This window comes from Apteryx rowi, unplaced genomic scaffold (genome assembly GCF_003343035.1).
Source record: "Apteryx rowi isolate R43461 unplaced genomic scaffold, aptRow1 scaffold_63, whole genome shotgun sequence".
Taxonomy (NCBI): Eukaryota; Metazoa; Chordata; class Aves; order Apterygiformes; family Apterygidae; genus Apteryx; species Apteryx rowi.
In genome coordinates, this window is record NW_020450905.1 from 2,002,025 (window position 1) to 2,014,002 (window position 11,978).

Here is an 11,978-nt window from a genome sequence, read left to right on the forward strand (position 1 = left end):
TTTTTTTCTTTTACTGTTTTTCCCCCTTCCCGAGGGAAGGGGCATAAATCCATTCTCTTCTCAGCCCTATCTCCAGCCTAGTATGGTCTCCGAAATATTTCCTTCACCTTTACAACTCGCAGCAGTATACTCAGAAGAAGCTATCCCTCCCACAGAAGCCACAGCTCAGAAAGAGCTTGCAATTTGTTATTGATGCTGTAAGTAATGTGTTTTTTGAAACCTTTTCAGTGGAAAATACATTATTATATAAAAGGAGATATTTTTCTAACAGAACTTATTTGGCATTTCTTTAGACTTGTGAGCAATTCTTTCAAAGCGTATCTTCTCCAAAGGGATGCTGCACTAAATCTGTCATGGTGCTAAACTGAAGGCAGTAGATGCCGCTAGATGGCAGGGTTAGTTGTCTGAATAAATTTTTTCTCGGCAGTGAAGTGGAAAGGCTGCTAAGTTATATTGCCTGAAACTATGATTTGGGAGTTGGAAAGCACAGAGAGCTAATTGTTTTGAATGTCTGATGAATGAAAGCACAGTTGTAAAAACAGCTGAAGCTTCTTAGAAAGTTGGTGGAAATACACCTAAAATGGTGAAAATAGCTGTTTTGTATGAAAATATCTGCTATAGTAACTAACGCAGTTCTGCGTCCTCCAGAAACAGAGTCCGTCTTAGCTTTAGAAGATTATTGAGTATCTTAATTTAGGATGAAAAAAAGATTAGTCTCCAAAGGCTTGCAGGAGTTTAATGAGAAGATTTGCATGGCTGGCTGACACATTATGAACCTTTTTTCTTTTTTCTTTTCTTTTCTTTTGGGAGGGGGGATCCAAAGTTATTGTGTTCAGTGATTTCCATATGTTATTTTTCCAAGGTCAAGTGAGCGTTTTCCAAGCAGATGCTATACAGTGACCTGCTTCAGTGAATTTTTTTCTAGCAGCGTTGGCTTTTCCTTTTCTTAGAAAACTTAGAAAGCAAGACTGCATTAAGAAAAGGGCTTGTGCCACAACAGGATTTTTGAGACTGTCATAAAATATGATTTTTTTCTTACTTCCTAATGTTTATTTCCAGACATATCAACAAAAGAAGTGTTTGTGCAGTTGTTGAGGGCATTTTGCAGGCTTGGGAAGTCATTCAGTCAGGAAAAGAAGTAATGTTGTGTCACTTGTGATGAATCAAGCATGAAGTYAGAAAAATTAAAAAGTAGCTACAATTTATACTTTGCCAACAGTCAGCTGGTGAAAATATGTTGGCAGGACCAATTTTGCTTGAACAGTGAATAATGAATGCATGTGTAAAGATCAGGGTTTCTGAATCATTTCCAGATGTTTTAATCACCCACATTGTGTCTTTAAAATAATTTATCCAATGGTATCCATAATGGGCCTGAACAGACTGGCCCGTTATGGATACCACTGGATAAATTACTTTACTTACAAGAGTAAGGTGAGAGGGGTAGGGAGGAATTGCCATTTGGTATTGGATATACTGGATTAAATCAAAATTCCTTTTCAAATCTGTCTAAGAGGACCTAGAAATTGGGATGTGAAGAGTTCAGATAGAGATCAGACTGATTCAGTGCTACCAAGGCAGATTTGCTTTTTTTTTTTTTTTGCACAGAGAATTGCTGTTGCACATCCTAACACCCTAACAAATCAAACAAAGTCTTTTTGTAGGGGTTTCCTTACTTCAAGCAAAGAAAAAAATAAATGTGACAGCGAAGTCACTGAAGACGTAATACTGATGTCTGTGCTAGCCCAGGGCTTTTAAGAACTGCTCTGGAAGTTTAGCTGTTGTACAGTATCCTGTTGTGTTCTTCCCCCTCACCAATAAAGAAAGAAGAAAACTTCTTTCCCTGATATGTATCACTAGACATAAAAAATGTGAGTAACTAAATAAGTAAGGAAAAATATGTGAAGTTTTATTTCATGAAATACAGTTCTGCRGAGTGGAGAAAGTTTACATTCCTTTAGCAAACGGTACGTGAGCTGCAGAGAACATTGCTTGGCTGTGTTAGAATTATTGCAGAAACTTCAGGTTTTGTAACCATTCATAAATAGCAAATAGGAAAATTCTGCATCCCTGGGTTTCCAAATTGTCCCCCAGTGAATTACAGCTTTACCAAAATGATCTGTTCAAAACTATTCCATCATAAAAAAATGAATACATTACTTTGTGTAGTATTTTCTCAAAAAGTAATTTCCAATTACTAAATATTTGACTTTGGGTGACTTTATTTTTTTTCAGAGTATTATAGAAATATGATTAAATAAGCACCTCCATTTTATATCTGTTTTGTATTTTACTTGTATTGTATTAAAACTCCCTTCAAAATCCCTACTTTAGCCTCAGCCCGCAAAATGCCATTCAGCATTCCTCCCAAATATCAGTAAGATTGAAACTCCTGTCTCTCAAGACCTCAAAAATGGTCTTCATGTTGTCTCTGAAAGAGACGGTGCTTTTACCACATGATTTTGAAAGTCAAGTTGTCAGCGTGATATTATACAGTTTGTTTTTCTTCTCCTGTTTTCCTTCAGAAAAACCATCCACAATGCTGTTCCCTGCCTGCGGTTCCTAATACGGTTGTCGAAGAACRATCTCCTGAGAGGCTCCGTAAATGAATCATCGTTGTTCAGGGCCTCTCTCTCCAGTCACCAGTCTTTTGCTCTCAGGACCAAAAGTACTTGCGTTTCATCGGTTTCCACTGGAGAAGCTGTAAGTCTTTTCTTGTTTCTGTGAAGGAAAGCGAGTATAATGTTTGTCTGACTCTCAAAATAAGTGACTCTGTAAATACCTACTCAGAGAATGGACGTTCCATATTGCCGACTATCTGCTACATAATTCAGTATTTGCAGGGGCTGGAGAATGGGAAAACCATCTTCCGTCCAGACCTATCCAAACTTTTCTAACCTTTCTAATAACAACATTTCATTATTTTAAAGGCAGTCTACTTTTGTACAGCCAATTGTTTGATTTGTTTATCTGGATTTTAACCATGAAGAACGAAAGACTCCTGCATCTAGAGCTAGATGTTTTGTAAGCGTATTAAGTATCGTTAAGGCTGGAGGTCTGGATTAAATGTAGCAAAGAAGCAGTTGCCTGCAGCATGGAGTTTTTTTGTAGGAAAAAGCCACAGGATAGAAACTCAGAATGTGTAACGTTGTTTTGAGACACATTTGGAAAAATAGCTAAATGAGTCCCTTCTCTCTCTTACCTACAAAGCAGGATTAAATGGAAGCCAAGCCTCATAGCAGTAGGGTTACTGGAGTTAGGAATCAAAAGTAGAAATTTGTCATTCACAGTAAGGTGGTGTTCGGATACCACGCAATGGACAAGCTACTTGTAGATATCTGCTCTAGAAGTGGCAATCTCTGTCTATAGCTTCTCATAAAATACATCAAACATAAAGTTTCTTTAAAAATTAAAATAATAATTAGAAGAGTGAAAAGGCCTTTTAGCCTGGGCAAAGCCTTTTTTTAGACTACCATTATACAGACTGGTTTTGAGCCAGACTGAGTTAGATGTGTGTGATAGCACTCCTGCAAAGTATGACACCACTGTACCAAGCAGCACAGTGTGAGGATCCCCAAATTTGCTAGCCTAGGATGTTACAGTTTTCAGAGCACGGGGAGCATTTTCATGGTCATCTGATTGCCACTACACTAGGGCAAAAGATCTTAGCCTGATAGAAGAAGCAGAAGTGAGCATTTACTGAGCTATTCTCATGAATGACTCTTGTGTGTGCTCTGAAATGTTGCATTTGACTTGGCTCTGGAAGGTATTAAATGCACAAATAATTCTGTTGCAATGTAAATGAAAACAAAATAGTTTAGCCTGATGGTTTAATACCACTCACAGACCACTGATTACACAATGCTCCATTAGTGTATCTGCTGCGATAATTTCATAACCTGTAAAACTCTTGGATTATTCTTGAAATATGAGGTTAGTATATGGAACAGGCAGATACCCTGTCATCAAAAGGCGTATATTTTATGTGAGATTGTTTAACAGCCTGAGCAAACAAAGCACCCACACACATTTGTAACCCACTGGACTGCACAGCCCATGCAGTCCTGCTTACACTTCACTTGTGTTTAATTCACTGGTTGTAGACAGCATGGGCAGAGACATGGAAATGTGCTGGAATAGTTAAAAATGAGGAGGCTACTCATTTACTTATTTCTAATCTTTTTTTTGCCCCTTTCACCTTCTAACTTTCCCTGAGTTAAAGTTTATTCCTAAATTCCCCCCATTAATCATTCATTTGATATCAAATGAGGTGATTTTGGCAGAATCACACATGCTGATCCAAGAAGTTTTCTGTTCTTCTTTGTTGGTCGCTGTTTGGTTTTGGTTCATTCAGGTTGGCAGGTTATTGCCTGTGTTTGATTTGGTTTAGTGTTTAAAACACTCTGCCTTCAAGAGATGGGAAGATGTGGTTGTTAAGAGGTTTCAGCCTTTGGCACAACTTTTGCTCACAAGTCTCAAATGAAACAACTGCTGGTGGTGACGTGTCATTCAGGGCTGTGCTGAATCGACACAGCCAAGGGTAATTGTTCTTTGGGCAACTGACAGTCCAGTGCAGCTGTACAGATTTTAGATGAACCAGCAGCTGTTGAAATAAAAGCTCAGCTCAACGACTCTCACATGACAGCAATACAGAGTGAAATTTTGGAATGCTCCAATAAAGTATTGGCGGGGAGCAATGACACTGTAAAAGATGCAGCTGTTCCCACCAGCACTTTCCTGCATGTATATATGCATACATGTCCGTGCAGAGAGCCAAACATATTTCTAAGTTGCATAAAGTTATATTTACAGGTTAATTCTGTGAGGGAGGAGGAATAAAAAGAGGATAATACATAGATGTATGAACAAAGCAATGCAGTGGAATTACAAACTAGCTTCCCACTTGTGTGGAGCCTGCTCAAACCCCCTCTAAAAGCTGATGTGGAAAACAGTGGAATGACCTAATCATGGATACTCTTTCAGAAGGTCACCACAAAGCTAGACATGTCTGATGGCCTCTGCACAAGGTGATAAGCCTATAAATGGAATGGCATGATTGCAAGTCACGATCATGCTCCATCACGGGCAYGCTATTGGAAAATTAGTGCAGAGCCTACCCATCGCCTCCCACGACACTGCTAATGACTTCTTCTCATTCTTCTAATGAGAAGAGCCAAGCCCATGGGGCTGGAGAAGCCCTGAGTGTGTGGGGGATCCGCCCGGGATGCACAAATAAGATTTTGGACCTGTGGGAGGCCTTTCTGAAGAGTGGCTGATGGCCAAGCAGAATACCCCTTAGATAATAGCTTAGATAGGATCCCATCTTTTTATCTCCAGGTGCCAGGTAGCTATAAGCATCACAGAAGCAGTGAGAAAAAAAAGGGTGAATAGCATCCTGGTAAAAAGAGATGAAATCATTTTTCATGATCTCAAAGGGTTTTTGGCTCTCAGAAAAGTAGTCCCAGACAAGATTAAAAATCAGGTCTCTCCCCATGGGAAGTTTTGGGTATGAAACGTGTGTTTGAACAGCTTTAGCTTTCTGTTAGTAAGCTTCCTGGTCATCTTGCAGGTGAAAAAGAAAAGCTAGAGTCTGAGAACTTTCAGAATTTGTGAAAGAATGTAACTGTACAAAATCTTTCACCGTTTGTGTTTAGACCTGGAGTGATGTAGAGCTTAACCCTGTAGAGCCAGCTAATAAGCAACTACAGCCTCACCGAAGTCACTCTTTTTCAACAAGTGTGAGACAGGAGAAGAGGGACCTGCTCCCAAAAACCCACAGCTGCAATGCAGTAACTGCAGAAAAGGTAAGGAAAAGAATTACGTCTCCTCTGGGGAATCTCGGTTTTAGTGTCTAATCTTTCTACAGTAAGTTATCTCTGGAATAACAATTCAGTCTTTATACCCATCTGTTGCATATGTAGGCTTTATTTATACTGATTCTGATGTCCTCTTCATCCCTGGTGTTATTTTTTTATTACTATTGAGAATGCTAGTAATGCCTTATTAACTTTTTTCACTGATGTGTTGCCTTGTTCTGGAAAGCCCGGGTCAGTCCACAGCTCTAAAGCTGCATTATAGCAGAGTCAGCAGGGCAAAATCGAAGAAGTTGACTTCTTTGTCTCTTTGCATGTTAATTTACCCCAGTTCTGGTCCCTCCCATCCTGACACTTGCACCCACATTGTGGCAGCCTCCATTTGTTACAAGTCAGGGCTGCAAAACAGAGTTAGGCGTGGTGGAAGCCACCCTTTTTCTTCTCTTCAGCGTACATTAAAATGTTTTATTTTTGTTGAGGGGGAAGACGAGAAAGAAACTCCCATTTCTCCCTCAGAGTAGGAGAGTCTGGCAGCTGCCACCCTTCTCTCCCTGAAAAAGGAGATGGTGAGTACTGAGTGTGTCTTCTGTTGGATGCATCACACCTATGGCCCAAACCACTGAGGTTTGGTGCCATGCTCTGAGAAGCATCCTTTTCCTTGAGGATGAGAGCAGTAGGTCACCTGCAAGTCAGTTTGTGCCAGTACTGTAATTTTAGTTTCAAAACCAGTATTTGTGTGGCTGACACAGCGTCAAGCTTGTGTCAGAGCTGAATTTTCAAGAAAAGAAAGGCATAGGACTTACAAGACCCTGCCAGTGGCTAGGTTGACTAGCACCCGCTTCTTCATGCGGGTAGCATTGTGGCTGTGTGTGTATCCAAACAAATGTGCCTGAGGAGGCTACAGCATCTCCTGATGTTCGCTTTACTTCTTCCCAGCTCTGTGGTTAATTCTCCAGGGACAGCATGGTTTAAAACAAAAGCTGTTCTGGAAATTTCCAGTGATCTGATCATCCTGTTCCTGCATGCATCTGCCTCGTCTTCTGTCAGTGGTCTGCTTAAGATAAGGTCTGGTGAAGCCTTAGTCTTTTCCTTTAACTGTTATGAATAGTATTGATTGAAAGCAGGGACGCAGAGAGCACAGAAGTGATGGTGTGGTTGTGGAGGCGCGGGGTCCTACACCCCATTCCCATCAGGACAGGGTTGCCTGGACTGTCCGTTCTCGGGACAGCCTCCGCCCTTCCCCATAAGCTTTCTTCACGCAACGTGGCCCCGATTCTCACTTTGAGAGTGGCTGTTTTACAGCACCAATAAGCTCTGCTGTTGGCTTGGCTGTTGTCAGAGACAGGGTATGAAACATTGAAGCTTGGTAAAGAGCTTGTGTTACACAGACTGCAAAAATCACTTTGCTGTGTTGTCACTCTTTCCCTTCTCACTCTGTCCTGGTAACACAATTACTACAGTCACATTCAAGTGAAACTTTTAGGTTTCACTACATGAAAGTCAAGGAGGGCAGCAATGAGAACTACAACAGCCTTCTATGACCGAGCAGCAATAAGTAGTTTTCCTTCTCTGAGGACAGAGAGGAAAGACAAAATTGGAAAATTTAAACCCAAGTATTACTGAGGGCTACACAACATGGTGTTTGATAGCATGAATTGGCCTATTTTGATTTGAACCAGCTTTAGGAAAGATTTTTGTGTCCATACCTCCAGACGACTTCTTGCTGGGAAAGGATTTGTAATGAGGCCTTGGCTTCAGATGTCATGGAAGATGATACAGGCTCATACCCTGTATTGTCTTGTACCTTCCATGGCCCAGCTGCTTGCTAACAAGTTGTGGCTTAGACCCCCCATCAACTACATCAGTAGCTCAATGTGTGGATTTAATGTCCAAGGTTGCAGATAAGTGGCAAAGATAAGAGATGATACCCAGATTCTGGAGAATCACCTCCTTTTAATCTAAGAGAGAAGAAGAAAATAACTCTGAGGTGGTCTTCATAAGTGTTTAGTAATTAAGTATTTTAATATTCTGGAATTTAGTAACCACATAGCTCACAAGAAGGCTCAGACACTGTACTTAATCCTTGAAAGATGACTGCTATAATATAAAGATGCTATAATATAAAGATGACTGATATAATGTTATTTTGATAAATAACCTTTAAATGGAGTGCCTGCAATTTAAGATTATCAGCAGTGTTCACTGATGTGTAGAGTCTATTACATTGAATGTTGAAAACGTAGTTTGTTTTTCTCAATATTTTGAACAAGTATTCCTGTGCGGTGTGAAAGTTCTTTGTGTGTTAGTTAAATGCATAAATATTCATTCTACTAGAATGTTTATCTATCAAGATCAATTAGATTATTTCAATACCAGTCCACCCCTTTGCCCTTTAAAAAAAAAAAAAAAAGGTTTATTTTCAGATGCTTATTTTAGAGTTTTGATAGCATCACTGGATTGTCTATGACTGAATTCTGGTTATGGCATTTCCAAAAATGCTCACTTACAAAATTACAAGTTTGAACTCAGTCAAGGGTCATCTAACTTTTGGATTTAACAACATAAGATTCTTCTTTACCTAAAAGATTTTGTGCATTTCCTTTGTTTTCCTTTAAGTCTACCATCTCACCAACATCTAAAAACTTAACTTACCTGTAAGTTCCATTCACTGGTTAGCTGAAATCAAGACTCCTTAATGCACAGTACAGGCACACGTTTTTTAACACTGCTTTCAATGCTGTCAAGAAAAAAGCCTTGGTTTGGGGGCAAGTTGTGTGTCCTCAGGGATTAGGATCACTACGTGACCCACCAGGAACTGGCGGGTTTGCTGTTGCTCCGGATGAGCCCATATCACACTCTTATCCGCTTAGCCAGAGGAGTGTGGGTTTCATTCTGTCTTTGATTTGGAAGGACAAACTTTTCTCCTCTATCAGGTTTATTTAAACCACTTGTTTAGGGGCTATTCTATTGTGCTTCTGCCGGCTTGGTTTGTTTCAGCAGCTGGAGAAATCATTATGGATAGCTATTTGGAAATTATTCGTGCTTGTGGAGTAGAGCTGTGTCATGTTGCAGTATATACCATTATCTACTTAGAAACCTAGACTGAGAGGCACACCATCAAACTTGTCCCACCGTTTTCTTTATAAAAGCCAAGAAATGTGCTCAAGCATAAATTTCTTTGCAATCAGGGTATGTGGAATTAGTGCCTCTCCCTTTCTCACATCCGGGCATGATGTCCATATCCTTGTCACACCAAGGAAAACTCTGCTTCCTCCAGAAACTCCTTTTTTCAAGTTTTCTTGTTTCTTCATTGTTTCGTTAGCATGGTGAATAATGCGGTTTTTTTGGAGCAGCAGATCCCTTGGATAGTCCGGAGCACAGGGCCACCACAGAAACAACGGACCCTAACTTGATAAGTCTGATATTGCACAGGTCCTCCAAAGTTACCCTAGATTATGGTGCACTTGTGTGGTCCGAGGCGCAGCCTAGCTGTCCTCGTACATTGCTGGAAAACCTGCCTTTCCTGGCACTGAGGCACTTCACAGGCATTAATAGGAAAAGCATAACCTTGCAAAGAAATGTAGGGGTTTCTGTTGTGTGGGTTTTTTTGTTTGTTTTTTATCTCTTTCAAGTGTTGGGCAAGGGAGAATTTCTTTTCGGGGGAGTGCTTCTGGAGCAGGAAGAGGAGGGAGTATGGCAGAGGGTAGCCAAGTAAAACCATACTTGACACATGTAATAGTGTATTATGCCAGACTAATTGCAAAGACTGAGACTGTGACCTTTAAATCTACAAAAAATGAGCCTCCCCTCTCCGAGTTAAGGAACGGTTCAGCTTGTCAGTGTGAAGGCAATATCACAGGCCAGTGACTAGAAGGAGGCATGGGCCCAGGAGCTCATGCTGGACTGGGAAGTGCTGCCAACTGTGGTCTAGCATTTTGAAAAGATGCTTCAGCACCAAATTCCCTTTAAATTAATGGGAATTATATACTTGGATGCTTCAAGGAGCCTAGAGCTGAATTAATATGGTTTATAGCTGCAATAGAAACATCTGCAGAGGATGAAAAATTTTACAAAAGTGTTACCTCAAGCTCTGGAGAGAGTCAGTGTAGCTAATTCATATACTTTACAAATATATTAATAGAGACAAATACAACTATAACTCTGGAAGATGTTTTTTTAAGAATCTCAGTACAGTTTAGTCTTACTCTGAGCTTTGTTAGGTTTCACTGAAAAATATGACGTAATGAAGTAAATACTGCATTTTACTTTTAATGTTGATTCTCCCCAGGGAGGAGGGACTTCTAACTTCTCTGTATATCTGGCACAGTGATTTTTATGACCATAATTGTCATTTTCTAAAGAAAGCCAAAATTAACCACTCGTGCTTTCAGCTGCCAGTATATTTAAATATTAGCTAAAACTTTGAAAGATTTCTTATGGATGTATATGATGCTTTTTTTGCACACTTTGAAGAGAAGTTATGGCACATGAAAAGGTCACAAGGAAGTAGCCATCGGGACCAAATTTGAAAATTGTACATTTTTGGTTCAAGTTATGTGCTAGAAAAGAACTATCTGATAAGGTTTTTCAAAGAGTGTATAAGTGTTTTTTTKCATTTATTATATGCTTACCTATCCTTCCATCAGCATGTTTATGATGCTTCAGAAATATTAGTCTTGTTACACTGGACTGCTTTCCTATTTCTATGCAAGTCTGCAGTTAGGAATTGCTACTTTTTAGAGGCTTTTGATGGCGTTTGCATCTTTTTTAGTCTTGAGGTAAACTAAAATTGGYATTAAAGTTCTTCCAAAATAGGTAGATGGAAAATGGTGGCAAAGCAAAATCATGGTCACTGTTTTTCCTTACTTTGTTGATGGAAGTACTGTCCGACGTATGGATACAAAGCCACTGTCTAGCCTGAGGCAGTACCAGGAGGCAAATCAGGACACTGTTATAGAGATCCTTACTGAAGCTGTAAAGATGATGAAACTTTAAGAAAATGAAGTATGCAGTGTGCTAGAGTCTTATCTGAGATCTTTTCATTGAGAGAGAAAAAACAGTACGATTATCCAGTATACTGAGATGTATTAAAAACTGAAAAATGCTTTTTAAAACATAGAATGAGTCTGATACAGGAATAAGCTTTCTTTTTTTTTTTTTTTCTTTAATCTCTGCTGATAATTGAGCATGTTTGGAGGTTTGGTTTGGTTTTCCCCACACCCTCTCTCCCCCCCCCCTTCATTTAACATTCTACTTTCCAAGCTGCAGATATTAACGTGTTCATTTTCCTTCTTTCTGGTCAGTGCTTCAAGTCATTAGAAAATCTAACTGGTGACTTAAATAGCAGCTAGTGCTACTGAATATTTCAAATACTAGTTTCCATAGCCATATGCTGTATGAGCGTGCTAAAGCTTATATCTCTGCTCCAGATGTCGCTCTCCTCCAGCTGTTTGGAGAAGGTGGTGGGGCGATCAGTGCTACACAGCCCCTCTGAAACACTCGTGGCCAGTTCCCTAAAAGCAGCTTCTCTGCCTGTTGGTTTGAATAGCAGCAGTATCAGCAAAAGAAGAGATACAGGTACTTCACAAACGGAAACTCAGATTGATGGAGGCCTGGACTCTATCGTTAGCAATACCGTCCCTCGCATCATTATCGTTCCTACCTCTGAGACCAACCTGTTTCAAGAGGAACTGGAAAATGAAGAGGAAGAGCCTGAATTATTCCCCTTCAATGACAAAAAGAGCAATCTGCTGGACTTAGAAGGGCTGAGCTCTTCCACAGAATTCCTCGAAGCTGTTGAGAAATTTCTATCATAACATGTCGAAAGAAAACTTTCCAGTAATTGTTTTCTTGGCGTCTTCTCCACTTAATTATACCAAATAGCTGCAGCCTTGTAGGTTAGATCATCAGACTTTTTGTATGTTTATATGGCAGTCACTAGGCAGCCTTCAGATTTGTCTTTGTCCAGACGGGTCCAGGCACGGGAAGAGGCTCCCAGCTTGCACCGCAGGAAACRAGTAGATGCCAGGGCAGCACCCTGGCATCTGCAGCCACGCGTATCGATGCCAGCAGAAGGAAAAATACATGAAAGAGAGCACTAGCAGCTGCTGAATATTTCTGCTACCTGTAAGAAACAGCATGTGTGTTTTGGCAGCTTTCTTCTGG

At 40.2% G+C, this 11,978-nt stretch overlaps 1 protein-coding gene across 1 annotated transcript in view; it reads left to right on the forward strand.

Moving 5' to 3' along the window:
- LOC112974832 (melanopsin-like) overlaps positions 1 to 11,629 on the forward strand; it is a 31,813-nt gene extending 20,184 nt beyond the window's left edge. Inside the window, exons 8-10 of the mRNA XM_026084198.1 lie at positions 2,526 to 2,703; positions 5,655 to 5,804; positions 11,243 to 11,629. Coding sequence (XP_025939983.1) covers positions 2,526 to 2,703; positions 5,655 to 5,804; positions 11,243 to 11,629 — 715 coding nt within the window. The remainder of the gene's footprint in view (positions 1 to 2,525; positions 2,704 to 5,654; positions 5,805 to 11,242) is intronic.
- The last annotated feature ends 349 nt before the right edge of the window (positions 11,630 to 11,978 follow it).